At 34.1% G+C, this 21243-nt stretch overlaps 3 protein-coding genes across 4 annotated transcripts; 2 read left to right on the top strand and 1 right to left on the bottom strand.

The window, feature by feature from the left end:
* Positions 1 to 980: 980 nt before the first annotated feature.
* Positions 981 to 9468, bottom strand: LOC137819706 (mRNA cap guanine-N7 methyltransferase 1). 2 transcript variants are annotated; one of them, XM_068623631.1, is made up of 13 exons: positions 9024 to 9468; positions 8259 to 8398; positions 8106 to 8174; positions 7941 to 8012; positions 6687 to 6788; positions 4216 to 4272; positions 3604 to 3742; positions 3004 to 3068; positions 2843 to 2893; positions 2531 to 2593; positions 2301 to 2424; positions 2099 to 2160; positions 981 to 1380 (listed from the first exon to the last, which is right to left on the bottom strand). In XM_068623631.1, exons 1-13 carry the CDS (start codon positions 9097 to 9099, stop codon positions 1285 to 1287), a joined length of 1116 nt encoding a protein of 371 aa, XP_068479732.1. In that variant the 5' UTR covers positions 9100 to 9468; the 3' UTR covers positions 981 to 1284. The 2 variants fall into 2 exon arrangements, with proteins under 2 accessions (XP_068479732.1, XP_068479742.1); XM_068623641.1 differs by lacking the exon at positions 6687 to 6788 and having other exon boundaries at positions 9024 to 9464.
* Positions 9469 to 14906: 5438 nt separating this feature from the next.
* LOC137806926 (uncharacterized) lies at positions 14907 to 16244 on the top strand. The gene has a single exon (XM_068607323.1). It carries the CDS (start codon positions 14907 to 14909, stop codon positions 16242 to 16244), a length of 1338 nt encoding a protein of 445 aa, XP_068463424.1.
* Positions 16245 to 20775: 4531 nt separating this feature from the next.
* Positions 20776 to 21243, top strand: LOC137806908 (uncharacterized). The gene has a single exon (XM_068607288.1). The coding sequence runs from the start codon at positions 20776 to 20778 to the stop codon at positions 21241 to 21243; it is 468 nt and encodes a 155-aa protein (XP_068463389.1).

Raw genomic sequence — 21243 nt, 5'->3', positions numbered from 1 at the left:
TGTTCTTTCAATCACCTAACCAAATTTCATTTCTTAAAGAAAAGAAAAATGTTACCCTTTTCTTGTTAACCTGATGATTTAGCAAGAATTTATAAAATAAATAAAAAATAAAAACTGGCATGATGAATCATAAGTAACATCCAATTATTCATGTAGTTGTCACGAAAGTAATAATACTAATGCAGTTGAAGGCAAAGAGACAAAGAAAAAACTTACAATTGTGTTTTTCTGAAGACCATTATTTTCATATTGTTTTAATAAAAAAAACTAAAAACTTATTTAAGCATGATAAGAAATACAATATTTGATTATAAAATCCTCTAAAATATTCAGGACGAGAAAGGAATCCAGGTGGAGAAGGGAGGAATACCATGAGAAACAATACTAATTTTGGAGTTTTGGGTTAATTTGGGTCTAAATTTGAGAAATTTATTGTGGTTGAAGTGATATATATGTGTGTGTGTGTGTATATATATATATATATATATATATATATTGTCAAAAAGAAATAGAATGCTTGAGACATTGATGTGAGTAAAAATGATGGCATCACAAACAAGAATATTTTGACCCGACTAACTTTGTAGCTTAAAATGTATACATAAAAAATATATCTGTTTAGAATATCTTAAAGGTGAAGACGAAAATATGGCGAGATTAGTATCAAACAAAACTTTAAAACACTAATAAACCATACTAATACTTGAATTTGAAAACACTGATTAAGTAGTAACCTCATATAGTTCTGCAGATCCACACACTACTAGACTATCATGGTTTCACATTCTCATAGGTTTCTCACAGCTCTTTTGTAATTAACAGTTACAATGCTGATAAAAAAAACTGTAACAATCAATTAAGACATGCAAAGATCAGACAAACATTTCAGCACCTGATGTAAAACAAGTTTTATATTTAACATTTTCTTCCTGAGAAAAGGATGAAAAACCAATTCCTATACATTATAAATTCCTTGAAAATTTGAAATTCTAAATAAGGATCATTTTTCAAATATTCACTGATAGTCTCATCTGCAGTAACAGGGAAGAATATATTAGTGTGAGGGAGTTTGCTAAAATAAAGTGCCACATGTCTAATCCAGAACCAGAAGTTAATACAAATTTGGAGGCACAAATTTTGTTTTCAATTATTTATAGGGGACCCTACAAAATTCAAGCAGCAGAAAAAGTTGCTGGAGGTCAAGACTGTGAGATCAAAGGTAATGGCACCTTCATGCCCTAATCCATTCCATGCTAGAAAATTGAGAAAGAGGTTTTTGTTTGTTTAGTTATCAGTAATGTACATGATGTCTTCCTCTGAAATGTGCATGGACCCTCGATCCCTTCTGCTACCCTGTTGGCTTTTGTCAGGTTGACCTCGCTGTGTCATTACATCAATAACCCATTTCAGCTTTTTTTTTATAATAGCAGTTTTGGTTTAAGTATGTTCTTATCCTAAAACATAACCTTATTTTTTTATTTTCTTTTAGTCCTTCTAACATATCTATATTTTTCATTTACTTTATAATTTGTTGTTCCTTTTGAATTAGTCCCTTTGAACAATATTATAATAAGGCTAAAGGAACATAAACAACAGATATATTAGTAGAAGGACTACAAAAAACAAGGACCAAAACGTAAAAAAAAGGAATTTTACAAGGACTAAAAGTCATTAAAAATTTAGGAATCAAAAGCCAAATACAAGCACTTGACATGAAAATGGTGGCACCACTATCAAGATGCATATTTAAGCGGACAAAAATAAATAGGAAAAAAATTTACCACTTGTTTGGATAAATAGAAGAGAGTGAAAATAAATAAATAAATTGTATAAAATTCTTATATTAATTAAAAGCAAAAAATTTAACCCAAAAAATAGGTTTTACTACCACCTTTTTTTTATTTTATAAAAAAATAAAAAATGTGAAATTCAACATTCACAGTTTGGAGGGAAATTTTCTTCTTATTTCTACTCCTAAATAGAGAATGAAAAAATTGGTATTTCTGAGCTACCTTAGCTATCACACTTCCTTTCTCTAAGATAAAGGAGGACTGAAGTTGTTCTTTTTTAAGAGCCAACTTAAATGCTTGCTACTCACCTTTCTCAACACAAATGACATGTATAAATATGCTGCCTCCCATTCATCAGCTGAGAGTGTACCTGATATAGAAATATGCACAAGTACTGCATTACTAGGATTTCCACTAACCAGAACACGTAAAAAAAGACTGGGAAACGCATTGTTGTTAGATGAAGTTAAATGGAAACTGAAATGGAAAACAGTAGGCACAAAGGCTTACTATGATCTTGGTTTCCATCTCCCAATGCACCTAGTCTTCGCATGAGCTCGACAAATTCCGGTTTTTTCATATACTCGTGCACAAATTCATGTGAGTTCTTTGCAAAAACAAGCTCAAAGTCATACTGTAAATGTTAATTTTAAATGAGTCTTCAAGAACAAGTCATTGCAATCAACACTTACCTTAGAAAAGCTAGAAATTTGGCAGAGTATCATAGACAGTGTACATACCTCTTCAGCTAATGACTTGAATACGTGGAAGGGGACAATCCATTCAGGACAATCAACAGCATCCTGAAACAAGACTTCGCGTCTTAAATGGCAGGGTATGTATTAAAAATATGGAATTTTAAAGGGAACTAAATAAGAGACATGGTCTTTGAATCATAAAATCACAACCCTTGTTACACAGAGCTTCTCCATTTATGCATGCACAAAGTCATACAAGTCATAGTAATTTGACAAGGAAACTACAAACCAGCCTTGTGTGATGGAAAACAACTACTTGATATTAACAAAAGGAAGATTAGAAAGAAATGATACCTCCAAATGGAACGTGTACTTTATTCCAAAAGGGCTGGAAGATTTAAATTTCTGAATCACAAAAGGAAATTTCAGGTAAGTTGAATTCACAATCATTTCCATAATTATAGTGGTTTCTGGCCTTAAAAAATAAAAGATGATGAGAGGGAGGACAAACTTACCTTCTCAGAAAATTCTTCATCAAAACGCACCCAATAGACACTGTTGCCAAAAGTTAATCCTTCAGCTGCAAATTCACAGGGAAAATAGTATCTCCAATCAAGAATGAGGAAAGAGATCTTCCATACCCAACAAAATCCCCCACTTATATGCCGCAAAGGATCAAAGTGTGTTGTTGGTGAAGCACATGTCGTTCAAAATAATCTATTAGTTCAATTCCAGATAGGAAATTTCACAAGCAAAGAGGAAACACCAAAAGTGCAAAACTCTACTGGTGAAATGGATCGTTTCTTTTCTTGTTGATAACATAAACATGTAAAAGAATGAAGATTTTATATGCGTTGAGACATTTTAAGTGACAAAGGACCAAATTCCTACATACATCATTATTTTAATTAACACTATTAACACAAACATTAAACATACCAACAAGTCTGTGTGAACTGCTAATAACATATTATGAATTTCTATCAACTTTTTTAAAATAGCAACAATTATCATTTCTTATTTAACTACATGTGGTCAATTACATAAGACAAAGCATGTGATAGATAGGACTTCATTAACAACTAAATTTATTTCAAAAGAATAATAAGAAAAACCTTCTTTAAGCTTCTTCACAATCACATTGGCATCAGGCATAGTCCCAATGAAAATGCCTCCTGGTCGAAGTAAAGCTGACACATTAGCTAATGCTTGCCGGGCCCGAGCTTCTGTAGACCATGAGTAATGTAATGCAAACTGCACATTTAAAAAGTTTATCAGACTAAAATCCAACATTCACTTTCACGATGTAAAGAAGTTCATAATTTATTGAGACAATATATAAAGGTTATGGTTATGTTGCTTCTACTGACAAAACAGTATAGTTGTTTTGCTTATTAAAAGAAAAAAGGGGCCAGTAATCAAGAATATAAATGGTAGACACATCATTTATTTACTATTTTTTTTGTATCAGAGAAACTGCAGCAGAACAAGGGCTTTGCAAGAACAAAATTAGATGCCAAATAAATATTTCTAAATGCAATAAAAGAAAAACGACATGCAAGGGTATATAACAAGAATATATGGATCAAAAGTAAAAGCAGAAAACATGGTAGTTACTGGGAGAGGCCACTCTTCAAGGTATTAGATTTTCTAGCAGCACACACAAATTTCTCTTTCTGCATAAATTCATCAATTATATATAATTATTTCAAGAGAGTATCATTTACCTGGCAACTACAAATATCAAAAGGAGCATCATCCGCAAGAACTTTGTCCAAGCGAACCTGCAATTGCAAATCATATGAACAACTAGACCTTCTTTGAACATCTAAACAAAATTCAGAAATTGGTATTGAAGCTCGAGATCACAATATCACTTTCTCTGAATAAAATTTAGGGTGTGTTTGATTGTGTTTTGTTTCTTAGTTTTTGAAAACTATTTTATAATAGAAAACAATTTTCAAAAGATAATCTTTAAAAAATAGAAGCGGGAGAAGAAGATGAAATAATATAAGAGAGAACACAACTAAAAACATAAAATCAAAACAACTTACAGATGTTCTCTGGTCTTTTATTTATAAAACTGAAAAAAAAAGGTATTCTTTTTCTAAAACAGATTTATAAAGTTTTTTGCTTTTTCATTTTATTTAAAAAAAACAACTTTCAAGAACAGGATACAAAGAGACCCTGAAAATTTAATCTACTTGATTAATAACTATTCTTTCAGATTCCTATCTACCTAGGCAATTCAGTAAACAACAAACCAACTAATGCGGAAAACATTCTACTTTACAATCTGAAAATGAGATAAAACAAGTCATTTCAAAAAATTAGCTGGAAGTACTTGTACTAAAGTTCAGGTATTCGAATTGTTAGAAACCAACAAATCCTAACACAACACCTACTCTGCTATCAAAACAAAGCACCAAAAAGAGCACTCTCCTTTCCACTCTGGAAAATCCCAGTACATTCAACATAAAATATAAGCTGAAAAAACTCCCATACAACAGACAACCTATTTATTAGGTCAAACAGCACACTAAACTACCTGGATACAACTAATTACAATTTAGCCCCTTTTTATTCTTTCTTCCTCTATAATAGACCCATAAAAGACGTTCCAACTTCATTTTGGTCCTGTCACCATTTCTAACAATACACACTTCCTTTGAATTAACAATTTGTCCTCAAGGCTGAAATTGGGAAACTAAATACTGAAATCTGAAAGATCTTCCCATGTAGCTTCTTCTGGAGGTTTGTTCTGCCACCGCACCAAACACTTGAGGAATTACCTCTCCATTCTTATTCATTGTTCAATTATCCAATGTCTGAAGATGCTGGAAACTGTAGAACTCCACTAGATGGTTCCCTGCAACTTTTTTCTTATGTTGAGAAACATGGAATACAAGGTGAATCCAAGCCTGTTCAGGTAGTTGTAACTTGAATGCAACTGCTCCAGTTAGCTAAAGAACCAAATAAGGTCCATAATATCTAACTACTAGTTTAGGATAGCTTTCTAGTAAACATGGGAGTAGTCTGAGGCCTAATCTTCAGATATACCCAAATCCCCTGATTGAATCAAAGTCATCTTCCTGTACCTGTTAGCATAATAGGTCATTTGATTTTTTGCTCTCTGCAACTGAAATTTTAATTGCTTCAAAGCTTCACCCTTGTCCATTAACTACTGAGCCGCGTCTTCCACCAAAGTTTCAACTTGTACAATCATGGTAAAAGACTGTGGAGATCTTCCATAAACTACCTCTAAGGTGTGGAATGTATACAGCAGCTTGAAAAGTGATATTATACGAATCTTCAGCCCATGCAATGAATTCTACCCAACAACCTCTAGGTTGTTACAAACAAAAACAACTCACAATAGGTTTCCACTATTCTGCCTCAACTTTTGTTTGACCATCAAATTCCAGTTGATTTGTTATTAGGGAAAGCAAATAAACCCATCCCTGCAGGTGTTTTTGAATCCGTCCCGATTTTGACGAAGAATCCCCGCATTGACCGGGTATAGGTATGAGTATGGGTAACACCCGATTTTTTAAATTGGGTATGGAGATGAAGATGAGTATGTACATATCCGCCCCAATCCCTATACCCATCCCAATACCTATTCCTGTTTTAAATTACTAAAACACCCATAGTTTATTAAAGAACCAAGAAAACTTATATTCAATGCTCCCATTTCTTTTATTTCACTACACAATTCTTTTTGTTCTCCCTCATCTGTTTGACTTGTTCGAAATTCACTCCGATCCTCAAGGTATTTTCCTCTTATCAAAACTTCGATTACACATTTTTTCCAACACTTACAGCAACACACACACACCAGGGTAAACAAAATTACCCCCCAAAAGGTGCACTCTCCTTAGAAAATACCAGTACATCAATTTAAAAACTAAGCTGAAAAAACACCACTACAACAGAGGGCCTATTTATTAGGCCAAACCGCATACTAACTACCCAGTCACAACTAATTATAATTTAACCCCTTTTAACTTTTTCTTCATCTGTAAAGGTTGTTCCCACTTCTTTGCGGTTGTCACTATTTTTAACAAGAATAAATAGAGATGAAATGTGAAGTACATGTCAAAACTTTAGTAAGTTAAATTCTTACTTTTGGGATCTAATGAAGTTAAGAATAAAAAATCATAGAATTTTATTTTAAAGGCATAAAAATGCTAATCACCTCATAACAATCTCCACATATAAGGCGAGCAGGAAATGTAAACTTTTTACGTCGCTGATGATGGTCAGCATCACCATTGTAACGTGTTCGACAGTCTTTGATCTGGAAAGATTGTTGAATTCAGTGAGAAAATACTGAGGACACATTCATGATAATTACAAATAGCTTGACAAAATAAGGTATACAGTGTTTCGCCATGTAATGGACAAGGATTTGGGCTATAAAATATAATTATAAGTTAGCACCTAAAGTTGGGGAAATATATAAGCACAATGACAAATTTACTACCACTAGCAAAGGCATGATCTTAGGATCTAACTGCAAGGTCCGACTTGAGTACTACATTGGATGTTTTGGATTTTGATGTGTGGCTTATGAGCTCTTGAGCTCTTCAAACTACAATGGATAGCTTTTGTCTGTGAATGAAAGAAATGGGAAAAGAATAATATCAATCTCACACAACCTTCATGAGATCATCCATAAAGAGCACAGCTTCCATTTTGGTTCATCAAGAGACAATACTTATATGTTTCTTATACAAGCTTCTATATCTCATATTTGGCTATAGTTTTTCATAACTTTATTTCTTTGGATACATCATAGATACATACTAATGTAGTATTTGAGAGCATAGCTATAAATCTCAGATGGCAGCACATAGTGGTCAACTCTGAAAGTGTTATAGTAGGAAGCAGGATGACTTTATTTTAAATAGAACAACACAAACTTAAAAATTTATGCTACACATGATAAAACTCAAAATAAGAATACCAAATTTGAAGAAAATCATGATAAATAATAGCTCACAAGTTTTATACACAATTACCACCAATCTTTTGAGCAATAAAGAACATAGTGATGAGATAAAATATGAAAGATGATGGTGAAATTAAAAGAAAAAGTAACAAGATAGATAAAATTAGTAGAATGTGAATTGGGAAATCTAAAGGAAGAAGAAAAAATGGAACAGAATACACTAAAAAAATGGGTTTTTGATGCCTAAATCATGGTAGCATCACTATAGCAAGTGAAAAAGCTTCCAATTCAATCCACTACAGCTCCAATATGTGACGCTATTGACAACTATGTTAGACAGTATTGGCATTGGCTAAATGAAGAAAATGCAAATATTGGTGTTTAATTTGCAAGAGTGCCCTTAATTGTTCCCTATAAATGATATGAATTGGTGGAAGTGAATATGGAAACATGGTAAGAAAACCAGTGCAGACAATTATGGCAAAACGTCATACTCACCGAACCTTCGGCAATGTCAATACCAACATAATATCCAATTTTGGCCTTGTCCCATTTGATAAGATCACCACCCTGATAAGCATTCATGAAACAAAAAAGGATGCTTGGTTAAGAACATGGGAATGACTAGTGGCATTTAAACAACAACTGAAAACCCATTAACACCTTGCCGCAGGCAAGATCAAGTACTGCATCTCCTCGACGGGCATAAAGCTGAATTAAGACGCTCTTAATCTGTTAAATGACAAAGAAATTAATCTGCAATCATGTAGTAATTTGTGGGTAACACATCATGTATTACAGAAACACAATACATACCCAGTTATTGAGTTTCTTCAAATGAATTATTGGACTGGCCTCCCGTTCTTCTAAAGTCTGGTTGGATCTTGCACTGTAATGATCAGCTACTTTCCGAGCAAAATTCTTCGTGCTTTCATCCTCAAGAAAGTGTGCACCACCTAAACACAACGCATCAAATGATAATTAACAATAGAACCACAACCCCATATAAGCCTGTTACAAGAAAAGCAATTGCCATCACGTTTGCAGATTCATCATGATTCTTGATATTATAGAAAATTGTTAGCAGCTGATGCAGCCGCAATTGTGGTTGTAAACTGATTTCCAAAACCTTGAGAAGTGGAAACAAAGCCTTTAATTCCCACAATTGAATCGTGCAAACTCTTCACACAATGAAACTTAGCACCACAAATTACTGTGAACTTCATTTATATATAATTGAGCAAGTCCATTGCAATATTGTTTCTATCAAACATGTCAGCAACTTTGTTTGACCAGGATGCAGTTAACAACTATAAAAACCTCTACTCTTAACCTCAATTCGCAAACTGCAACCCAATATTTCAAAACTAGGAGCACTTTAATTTCATTCAATTGTCAATTCTTAACTCCGTATTTCAGACCAAACCCAATACATAAGCCACAAAATTTTCCTTTAACCCCATTCCTCCACTTGAAAATTCAACCAACCTACAGTGTCAAAAACAATTAACCCCGGATCCACAAACCCTTCACAACGGTGAAAAAACAAATGGGCTAGAGCCAAAACACTAAAATATTTACCTTGAGGATCATGCCTAGCTCTGGATTGAGGTGGACCTAACGAGGTCGAAGGTGATTCCTGGTACCCACGTTTCATTGGGAGCAATGAATTGAAGAAGAATGACACTCACCCACTCTGCCTGCCGGAAGATGCTGCAAGAATCGTTGAAGGATATCAGAGAAACAATCGAAACTGTTCCCAAGTGTTTCTTTTTCTTGCCGAAAACTAAGAGAGAGACTTGGGTGTGGTTTTGCGTAGGGTTGTGTTCCTGTGGGGTATGTTTGATTTGAAGAGAGAAGAATGGAAGTGAAAGTGAAAGATACACAAAAAAGCAACAAAAATTTTGGTCTGTGGAAGGATATATAGTGGTATGGTGATGGTGGTGCTGAAGGAATCTGGGTCCTTTGCTGCCCAACACAATGGTATTCGATTGGTGAATGAAATTAATTAGAACCAAACCCTCAAATCAGGGTTAATTTCATTCTTTAAATATAGAAAATATTAAAAAATTGAACAGAGTTAAGTATGATTTCAATTTGAACAAATAAACCGTAGCCAATTAAATAAAAATTAGTAATGAAGAAAATACCTAAACAATACAATTTATTAATTTTCATATTTGTGCAAATTAACAATTTTTTGCTAAAATGGTGTAATTTTATTGAAATTATTAAAATGGGTAAAAAATTTAAGAATTAAAATTGATAAACTGTGTTTGGAAATTGCCTTTCTGGGATCTATTTTCATCTTATTTTTGTAAAATTAAACAAAAAAACATTTTTACTATTGTAATAAATTAAAATAATACGAAGAAAAATTATTTAATTTAAATAAATATGAATTCGGTTTTATTATAATAATAGTATAATATTATCAATGATTACAAAAATACTAATATTAATATTAATATTAATAATTATAATTATAATTAGTAATAATATTTATAATAATAATAATAATAATAATAATAATAATAATATGTTATCTAATATCAAGAATATTTTGACTAATTGAGAAAAGTTAAAGTCACCTTTAACTATCGATATATCTCGATAAAATAAACTCGATTATTTTAAATAAGGGAGTCATGTGTCACAATCCTGACGTGCTCGAGTGACATGTGTTCCCTGAATAATTAAGCGCAATAAATCAGTCGTGTTGTGCTTAAACACATCCTTAAATTGCAATTAGGATATATGTGGACTTTTCATAGAGTTTCGTCCAGGTATAGCTCCATAAAAACTAGTATAAATAGGGAGGTACTCTTAGGTAAAAACACTTTTGAATTAATCATTTTAATTGTTTACTTTTGAATATAGAAATTACAGTAACTTGAACATAGAAGTGGTTGTAGGTACCTCTGTCGAGACCAAGACTTAAACCGATACCACGGCAGACCAAGACTAAGATAGAGACTAAAGTCAAGCAGCACAGAGATCATAAATGATTGGGTGACAAGAGTTCAAGTTAGTGATCCTATGGGGTCATTTCGGCCGTAAGAACATTTTGGTGCTCACTGTGAGGTCGGAGGAAACCTTTTGATGGATTAGATGGTGACCATGCGCAACATGATGAACGATAAATGCCAACTCAAGGAATCCTGAGGCAACCACGTGAATCAAATGGAAATGATAATGAAGTTGTGGAAGGACATAAATGTAGGTACAATTGGCTCCAAAATGGGGGTGAATGGAGCTTGAACTCAATTCGCTTTTTATCAACTCAAGATAAAACAAAGATTATAAAAGATGAGGGATAAAGAAAAGTATGCACAAATATTTATATTGGTTCACCCCAAACACTAGGGCTACGTCCAATTCCCTTAAGCTCCCCGCTTAAGAGTCTTATCTCTCCAGGTAACAAGTATTCTCCACATCTCCAGGTCACAAGTATTCTCCACATCTCCAAGTACACAAGTATTCTCCACCTTTTCAAGCAAAGTATTCTCCACCTCTCTGGGTAACAGGTATTGAACACCTCTCCATGCAAACAATCTTAATCTCCCCCTGAGTCGAAGACCTCTCAACAAGTGAGAAAAACAATATCGAAAAAGAAGATCACAGGGTAATCTTCACACAGTGAAAGATTTACAATAAGGCTCACTCCCCAAACTATGAGTTCTCTATACAGCATATATGAAATATTCTCTCTGAAGACTCTACAAACTAAAACAATGAATGCTTAATCGCTTGTGGTAATCTTGTATGCTAGTATTATTGTATATGGCTTCTTCATCTCCGGGGTCTTTATATAGGCTCAAATTATGACCATTGATGCTTTAATTATTCTCTTGTTCACCTTGACGTTAGACGCTTCATATGGAAACATTTGCTCTTGATTCAATTGTATTTGAATTGTTTCTTCTTTCAGTCCCAATGTGAACATTGATTCATTAATATTTTAATCTCAAGTATCCTTCATTTTCATCACATCAGACGCTAAATATAACAACATTTTCTTTGATTATATTCTTTACGTCTTTAAGCATATGAAACAATTTGAATTGTTTTCTTTATAATCTCTGATGTAATCGTTAATCTTTTAATGCATGTGACTGATTCTTCAATCATATCTATTTCACAATTGCTTCACCGTAATTGCCTTGAATGCTGAATATGGAAATAATTGTTTGGTAGTTTATTGTGCGTCTTTGACATCTATAATTGGCTTCAATGCTCTCTTAAAATCTTTTTATCTCTGTTGTGGATTTGAACGTTGGATATAATCTTGACTCTCATTCTCCACTTGAGTTTTGTTCCATTTGACGTTGATCATGGAAGGTTTTAACCTGCGTCTTTAATGTTCTTTCTCTCTTGAATTCTTCTTAAATGTATTTATCTGAAATACTCTTTCTCTTGACTATTTGCAACATCTTTGAAATGTTTTCAATGACTTCCCATGAATTTCGCTATGCAATAACTTCATTATGCTCGTTGGACGTTCAATAAGAAAACTTTTGCGCGTTCTCCTCTACATCTTGATTGTTCTTAACATCACATATATAAACCTTTGTGATTACTAGTGATATTAATATTTTCAACATGTCATAGTGTATATATCACTAAACATTAATCTCTTAATATTTTAGAAGTATCAATACTTTCCATTCACTCGCCTTCACCTGCATTCAATCGACTACCTTGGTGACGAAATTTCAAGCGCAGTTTGCCACCGGTTTACCTCATCATCTCACCTTAATACCCTTAGTCAACCTCAAGTAGGAGAAGACTAAATCTCTTTGAACCTTTATGGAATGATTTGAAAGGGTCGCATTCAACATTCGAAAGCTCAACCTAGATTTGGCTATTCATCATATGGTTATTGCACTTAAAGCTGAACTATTTTCAGACAACTTGTGCAAAAAACCAGCATCAAACCTCAATGAAGTGAGACAGAGAGTTGTTAACTTCATGTAGTTGGAAGAGCTTAAAGAATTTTGAAGTCAAGTAAGAACTAAGGAAACCACGAGCAAAAAAGGTCCAAGATGGGGATGGTTAGCTAACTTCTTAGTGATGAAAACCCTAGTTGACCAAGGCAATTTTGTGGGCATCTTATACTAGAAGACTTTTCAATGATTGGGTTTGTTAAAGGACTCCGTCTTTCCCTTAAAAAAGCAAAATATTGGATTCTCGAGGGAGAAAGTGGACACCAGAGACTTCATTGACCTTTAGATAAAGTTTGGGAGGGAAATAAGAAATACAAGACGATAAAAGTGTGATACGTAATTATGGATGTCAACACCTCCTATAATATTCTTCTCGAACGAACTTCACTTAACAAGCTAGTCTAAGGCACTAGACGGTCTAATCACTTTTAAATGGTCTAATACCCCACTAGAAAATTTTATGAGAATGAGCATGTCTTTGAAGGTTTTGATGATAACAAACATTATAAGGTGTGCTAAGTTGTAATAATAAATATACTCATGTATAGTACTTAAAGTAAACACATTAGATGATTTATTGAGATTAAACCTATTAATGGTCTATAATTGTTAGACAGTCACTCTGTTTAAAAGAGTTAGTTAAGTCTATAATTTTAACACAGTAGACAGTCTCACAATGATTAACCTATTAGATAATCTCATTGTGCAAACCGTGCTAGATGATCTTACTATTTCAAACATGTTAGACGAGCTTTTTGTTAGACTTGCTAGACGGTTTTAGTGTAGACATTCTCAAAGATAAATGTATTAGACGGTCTTAAAGACATCAACATGTCAAACGGTATAGTCTTCATGTACATGTTAGACAATCCAATCTTCGTTTCACGATAGACGGTTTATCACGACAGAGTTTCTAAACTCAATTTTTAAGATCCATAAATGATTTCTATTTGTTCCTTAATCATTTGTAAAACCTATAATGATTCTAATCAAATTTTTATATTAAAATAAATGCTTCCACATCTTAATAATAATAATAATAATAACAAAAACAAAATAACATTACAATATAATTATAATAATCATTACAATAATAACATTAATAATAATTTATGATAATTATAATGTTAATAATTTATTTTATATTAATATGTATAAAAATAAAAATATTAATTTAATAATTTGTAATAATAATAAAGATAATAATGAAGAAAATAATAATAATAATAATTATTATTATAATAATAAAAATTATTATCATAATAAATATAATAATATTAATATTAATATCTTTATTAATAATAATATTGATAATAGTAATAATGTGAATATTAATAATAATTACAATAATTATAATATTATTATAATTGATAATAATAATAATATTAGTAATAATAATAATAATATTAGTAATAATAAATAATAATAATAATAATATTAATAATAATAATAATAATAATAATTTTAATAATAAAATTAATAATAATAATAATATTATTAAAAATAATATAAATAATAATATTCATAATATTAATAATAATAATATAAATGATAATAATAATAATAATAATATTGATAATAATATTCATTTGATAACTAAATTGCCTCTATGGTTACCATTCTCTCATGTCCAAACTAGACAACTAAATTTTTTTAAGAAAAATGTTGTTGACACTATCAACAGTAAATAACATAAACACGGTTTAAAATAATATAATAATATTTTTAAATTAAAAAATAAAATAAAAAATAAATAAAATATTAATTTATTAAAGTGTGAAATGTATGTTTTTACTGTTCTAATATATCAACACCTAAATTCATTAATGTGAATTGACTAATCCAAACAAAACACTTCAAAAAATAAATAATTTGTAATGAATTTTATACTGGTATGCTAAAACTGAGAGGTTAAGCCGAGAGCTAGATACAAGACATAACTGAGAGGTTATGTATAAAAGAATAAAACAAAATATAAATATTATTATAATAAGGCCCAATTAAATAAAAGTCTCCATTAGGGGGTGCGTAAATGATAAAACGATGTAGAAAGAAAGTCCAAAGTAAAAGCATAAGCCCATTAAGGAAACAGTATAAATAGGAGGTCAACATAAGCGCCATGTAAGAGTGATTTTCGTCTGATGAACATAAATCTATTTTCTGACTTTGGCATCAGAGCGCCTTGCAGGTACACCCCCCCATCTGTGTGAAGGAGAAGCCGAGAGCACCCAGCTTGAGGAGAAGCCGAGAGCACCCAGCTTGAGGAGAAGCCGAGAGCATCCAACCCTAGTTGAAGCCGAGAACATCCAACCCTAGTTGAAACCGAGAGGATCCAGCCCAAGAAGAAACCGAGAGAGTCCAGCCCAAGAAGAAACCAAGAGAGTCCGGCCTAAGATTGGAAGATTTGTACAAAAGTTAATCTTGTCAACCTGATTATAGTGTTCTTGGCCCTTGTTGTAAGAACATTTTGGCACCCACCGTGGGGCCGAGAAGTAGCTGAAAAAAGGTTGAAGACAAGATGAGTCAAAGAGAAGAACAGGCAGACAATATTAACATGCCAATGGCAATGTTGGTACAACTACAAAAAGAATTTGAGATGTTAAAAAAGAATAATGAAGAAGAATTAAGTATGTTGAGAGCCGAAAATGCACATATGAGGAGAAAGTTACAAGAGGAAACAATTTTGAATTCATCCTTTGAAATTGTTCAGCCTAGAGTACAGATGAATGAAAGGATTTATCACAACAAAAGTTCCCAAACCAAGAGAAGATTGCTTGAAAACTCGGGGGTTTTTGCAGGAGCATCTTCTAGAAAGCATCCGTTCTATGATGTTATAGTTGATACTCCATTACCTGACAATTGGAAAAATTTGACCATTGACAAATATGATGGAAGTACAGACCTTGATGAACATATTGCAATATATACCACTCAGATCAACTTATATACGTGGAATGATGTTGTTATGTGTAGGGTGTTCCCTACGATGCTGAAAGGAGCATCATTGAGTTGGTTCACGCGTCTCCCACCTTTGAGTGTTGATTGTTTTGATACATTGGTGGAAAAGTTTGGTGCTCAGTTTGCAACTAGTCACCCTCATCATTTAACATCAATTGCCTTGGTAAACATAAGACAAGAGAAGGGGGAGTCGTTAAGAATGTTCATGGAACGCTTTGGAAAGGTCGCCTTGGGTATTCGAAATCTCAGTCTAGAGGTTACCATGCATCATATGATAACAACATTAAAACCGGGACCATTTGCCGACAGCCTTTGCAAAAAACCTGCGACTAATTTGGATGAATTAAGGCAGCGAGCGTCAAAATTTATGCAGATGGAAGAACTAAGAGAGTTCCGAAACCAGGTGAGGGTTGATGGAGGTGAAAAGAGGGTGATGGAAAGAGAAAGTGGACCTATGGTTAGAAGAGCCCGAGAAGAGTTTAGAAGTCGAAAACTCCAACAATACACACCTTTGAATACAAACAGAGCAAGAGTTTTACAGGAAGCCATGGCAGCAGAAATGATACCACCACCAAGAAAAGCAAGAACACCAGAGAGAGTAGATCACACTAAACATTGTGAGTATCATAAAAATCATGGTCATCATACAGAAGAATGCATTGGGTTAAAAGATAGAATAAAAGAATTGATCCAAGCAGGGCAGTTGAAACGTTTCATCCGAGGAGGAAATATAAGAATGAGGTTAAGTCCAGAGAAAGGTTTGAAAGGGGGAGAGGTAGGAGAGAGAAGAGTGGAAAGATTTGAAAGAAGAGAAGATAGAAGAGTGGAAAAGAGAGATGATAGAAGGGGTGGAAGGCCAGAGAGAAGAGGTGATAGGGTTTATCAAAACACCCAATAAGTAAGGCGAAGTATGGAACGAAGTCTGGGAAGGCCAGTCAGAGGGTTTATAAATACAATTTCAGGTGGGTTTTCTGGAAAAGAATCCTTGTCAGCAAGAAAACAGCATTGGAGAAGTATCAGAACCATTAATCATATTTTTAAAAGAAGAACTCTACCACCGATGCTTTTCACAGATGAAGATTTTCAAGAAATTGATCCTGACCATGATGATCCTATGGTGATAACGGTGGAAATAGCTGAATATGCTGTCATGAAAACCTTGGTTGATCAGGGGAGTTCAGTTGATATTTTTGTTTTGGGACATTTTCAAAAGGTTACATTTGAGAGAAGAAGATATAGTACCCTTCCGAGAGCAAATCATTGGCTTCTCGGGTGAAAGAGTTAGCACCAAAGGATATGTTGATCTAATGACAACATTTGGAAGAGGCAGCAAAACTAAAAAGATTAAAATAAGGTATTTGGTGGTAGATGCCTCCATGTCATATAATGTGTTGTTGGGACGGTCTTTTTTAAACAAGTTGGGGGAAATAATATCAACACCACACCTGACCATGAAGTTCCCGACAGAGAAGGGGGAGATAGCAACAGTTTATGTCAACCAAAAAGATGCTCGGGAATGTTATGCGGTAGGTTTGAAGATGAATTTGAAAACGAATAAAGATACTGAAAGAATGGTGGCAATGGTGGATTTGGACCCCAGATTAAATGATGAGAGGTTAGAACCAAAAGAAGAGACAACAGCTGTGGTATTGGGCCGAGACGAGAGACAATGTACTTATATAGGTGGAAGTTTGCCTGAAGAATTGTTGAACAAACTCATCACGGTATTACGTAACAACAAAGATTTATTTTCTTGGAAACCATCTTATATTCTTGGAATTGATCCGGAGGTAATTTGTCACAAGTTGTCGGTTTTCCGAGAAGCAAGACCAGTATCCCAAAAACGAAGAAAATTGGGAGAAGAAAGACGAAAGACAGCAATTGAAGAAATCGAAAAGTTGATGCAAGTTGGTTTCATTCGATCACGGTATTACGTAACAACAAAGATTTATTTTCTTGGAAACCATCTGATATTCCTGGAATTGATCCGGAGGTAATTTGTCACAAGTTGTCGGTTTTCCGAGAAGCAAGACCAGTATCCCAAAAACGAAGAAAATTGGGAGAAGAAAGACGAAAGACAGCAATTGAAGAAATCGAAATGTTGATGCAAGTTGGTTTCATTCGAGAGACTCAGTATACGACGTGGTTATCCAATGTGGTGCTTGTCAAGAAACCGAATGGAAAATGGAGAATGTGCACAGACTATACAGACCTGAATAAAGCTTGCCCGAAAGACACATATCCATTGCCCAACATAGACTGATTGGTGGATGGGGCGTTTGGTCAAGAGATAATGAGCTTTCTTGATGCCTATTCAGGGTATAATCAAATACAGATGTATGAACTAGATATCCCAAAAACATCTTTTACCACAGATACTGCAAATTATTGTTATAAAGTCATGCCTTTCGGTTTGAAGAACACTGGAGCAACATATCAAAGGTTGATGGACAAGGTATTCAAAAAACAAATTGGAAAGAACATGGAAGTTTATGTTGATGATATGATTGTAAAATCAGGAGAAATAGAGAAACATTTAGAAGACCTTGAGGAAGTGTTTGCACGAATAAGAAAGTACAATATTCGTCTCAATCCAGAAAAGTGTGTTTTCGGTGTGAGAGGAGGAAAATTTTTGGGGTTCATGTTAACAAATAGAGGTATTGAGGCAAACCCTGATAAATGTGAAGCAATAATGAAGATGGGAAGTCCAAAAAACTTGAAGGAGGTACAAAGACTAGTGGGAAAGTTGAATTCATTGTCAAGATTCTTACCAATATTGGCCGAGAGAACTAAACCGATAGTAAACTTGTTGAAAAAATTTGAAACCTTTGAGTGGAATGAAAGATGTGAACAAGCCTATTCTCAAATCAAAAGTATAGTAGCCGAACCACCAATCTTAGTTAAACCAGTGTCAACCCAACCTATCATAGTTTACCTAGCAACTTCGCATGAAGCTATATGAGCTGCCTTAGTCCAAGAAAACCCAGATCAAAAACCAATTTATTTTGTGAGTAGGTCCCTTCAAAATGCCGAAACCAGATATCCCAAGGTTGAAAAGTCTGATGTGATTCCACTAGCACAATTAGAATGATTCTTGACATTCTTAGGAATCATCTTGAGTTGGTTATGAGATAGGCACTTTATCATAGAATTGGATCAAGGTTCTATGAACAAGAACTCACCAAAACTAGTGCCAAAACACAAACTCATATGGAAGTTCCAGTTATTGTCAAATTGAATCGATTAAAATGAGAGGAAAAGCAATTGCACCGAATAGAATTGACATAGAATTGAAATGAACCGATCAAAATAAAATAAAAGGCAAGAATACTGAAAAGAAGTGCTGGAAATGTAAAAGCACCGAACCAAAACACAAAACAAAGAAGAACAACTTGCTGAAAAGTGAAATAGCCGAACCAAAAGACAAGAACACAAATTAAGACATGAATATCAAAAGAGAAGGAAGGAGAAGAGAAAGCTCATGAAGATGGAAGAATGGTTGGATGATCACGCCACTAGGAGGATTGAAACTCCAAGATAAGTGTGCAAGCCGCCACTTGAGGTAACCATGGAACCATCAAGATAAGACTAGTGAAGAAGGCACAAAGCTCTCCAATGCTCTCTCAAAAATTGAGTATAGTTTCTCTAATTAAAATTCCAATCTGAAAAATACAAGGGCAGCACCTTAATTTATAGCCTAGAGGTGCTGAAATGCAAGCTAAATAAATTCAAAAACTCCCCCCAAATTCAAATGAAAGTGGCGCCTAAACCAAGTCATGAGGAAGGTGTGATCTCTTCTCTCACTTTGGCACCTCCTTATTTACTCCTACACCTATCTACTAACGCACCCCCCTTCCTAAAACTCCTAACTAAAAACTAAAAGATGCTTTAACAATAGAGGTTTCTAATGTTTCCCTCTAAGCACCTTCAACCAAAGAAATTACAAAAAGAGAAAATAGACGTCCCCTAGCTCCTAAAGCTTTGAACATGCTTCTTGTAAGCCTTTGAGGTGGGCTTTGACCTCCATGGGCGTCCTCCATTTGAGCCTCAACCTCTTCTTGCTTTTGATGATTGGCCTCCATGTCCACTTGAGCTTGATCTCCATCAAAGTCGCCCTAACACTGGTGTATGCCGCAAGACGTCTTCGACCATATTTTCATAATCATCAGATAATTGTGAGGATAGACTATCCAATATCTAAAATTTTGAGAAAACCAGGTAGAATGGTGACATGGTCGATGGAGCTTTCAGAATATGGAATCAAATATGAACCAAGAGGACCAATCAAAGCCCAATCCCTCTCAGATTTCATTATTCAAATGCTGACAACAACACAACAGGAGCAGTGGACATTATATGTAAATGGCGCATCAAGCAAAAAAGGAAGCGGAGCAGGGATAGTAATTGAAGGACCAGATAACTTTTAAGTAGAGATGGCGTTGAGATTTGAGTTCAAAACATCCAACAACCAAGCCAAATATGAAGCTCTTATTGCAGGATTGCTGTTAGCCAGGGACATGGGAGTCGAAAATGTCATTTGCAAAAGTGACTCTCAGCTTTCGGTAGGACATGTGCAAGGGGAGTATCAGGTAAAAGATCCATTATTAATGAAATATTATTATAAAGTATTAAATATTATGCAGTTCTTTAATAAGGCCGAAATAAAATATATTCCAAGAGAATTAAATATGAAAGCAGACTCATTGTCTAAGTTAGCAAGCCAACAATGACAAGTGCAACATAATTCAGTCATACAAAAAACCCTCAACCATCCGACAGTTAGTTTAGAAGAATGCCTCAATATTACAACATCAAAAGATGAATGGATAAACACATATATAGAAGTTATAAAGAGCCAAGAACAAGGTGTTGAACTAAATACAAAAATGGCAAAGAAAGTGGCTAGTTTTGTTTTAATTGGTGATGAACTTTACAAAAGAGGATATTCTATGCCTTTGCTAAAGTGTCTCGAGAGAGAGCAAGCTCAATATGTAGTTAAAGAACTTCATGAAGGAATTTGTGGATTACACTGTGGAGCTCAAGCAATGGCAAAAAAAGTCTGCAGAGCCGGATACTACTGGCCAACAATTCGAGAAGATTGTGAGATCTATGTTAAAGCATGTAAAAAATGTCAAGAGTTTGGAAGTTTAAACCATATATCAGCACAAGAGTTGCAAGGAATTGTTTCTCCATGGCCATTTTCAAAGTGGGGAATTGATATACTTGGTCCATTTCCACTTGGACGAGGACAAACCAAGTTCATGATAGTAGTTGTGGACTACTTTACAAAATGGATAGAAGCAGAAGCATTGACTAAGATAACGACTTAGCAAGTTCAAACGTTTGTATGGAAAAATATAATATGTCGATTTGGAATCCCACACACCATTATAACTGACAATGGCGGACAATTCATTGACAAAAAACTTATGGAATTTTATGCAGATTTGGGGATCAAGTCAACAAACACTTCAGTTGAACATTCGCAAACGAATGGACAAGCCGAAGCTGCAAACAAAGTTATTCTCGGACAGTTAAAGAAGAGGTTAGGAAGCGCTAAAGGTTTATGGGCAGAGAAGTTGCCAGAGGTATTATGGGCATATAGATGTACACCACAAACTTCAACTGGTGAAACACCATTCAACCTCACATATGGAACAGATGCAATGCTACCAGTAGAAGTTAATGAACCAACGTTACGAAGGCAAATGGAAGATTGGAATATCAACAATGAATGTTTAAGAACTGACCTTGATCTTATTGAAGAACTTAGAGAACGAGCAAAGATAAAGGAAGCAACAGTAAAGAGAAGAGCAATGAAGAGGTTTAATGCAAAAGTAAAGTTAAGAGATTTTAAAGAAGGGGATTTGGTCTGGAGAATGCGAACTGATGCTTGA

This window comes from Phaseolus vulgaris, chromosome 11 (genome assembly GCF_000499845.2).
Source record: "Phaseolus vulgaris cultivar G19833 chromosome 11, P. vulgaris v2.0, whole genome shotgun sequence".
NCBI lineage: Eukaryota > Viridiplantae > Streptophyta > Magnoliopsida > Fabales > Fabaceae > Phaseolus > Phaseolus vulgaris.
This window is presented reverse-complemented; position numbering and strand designations above follow the sequence as displayed.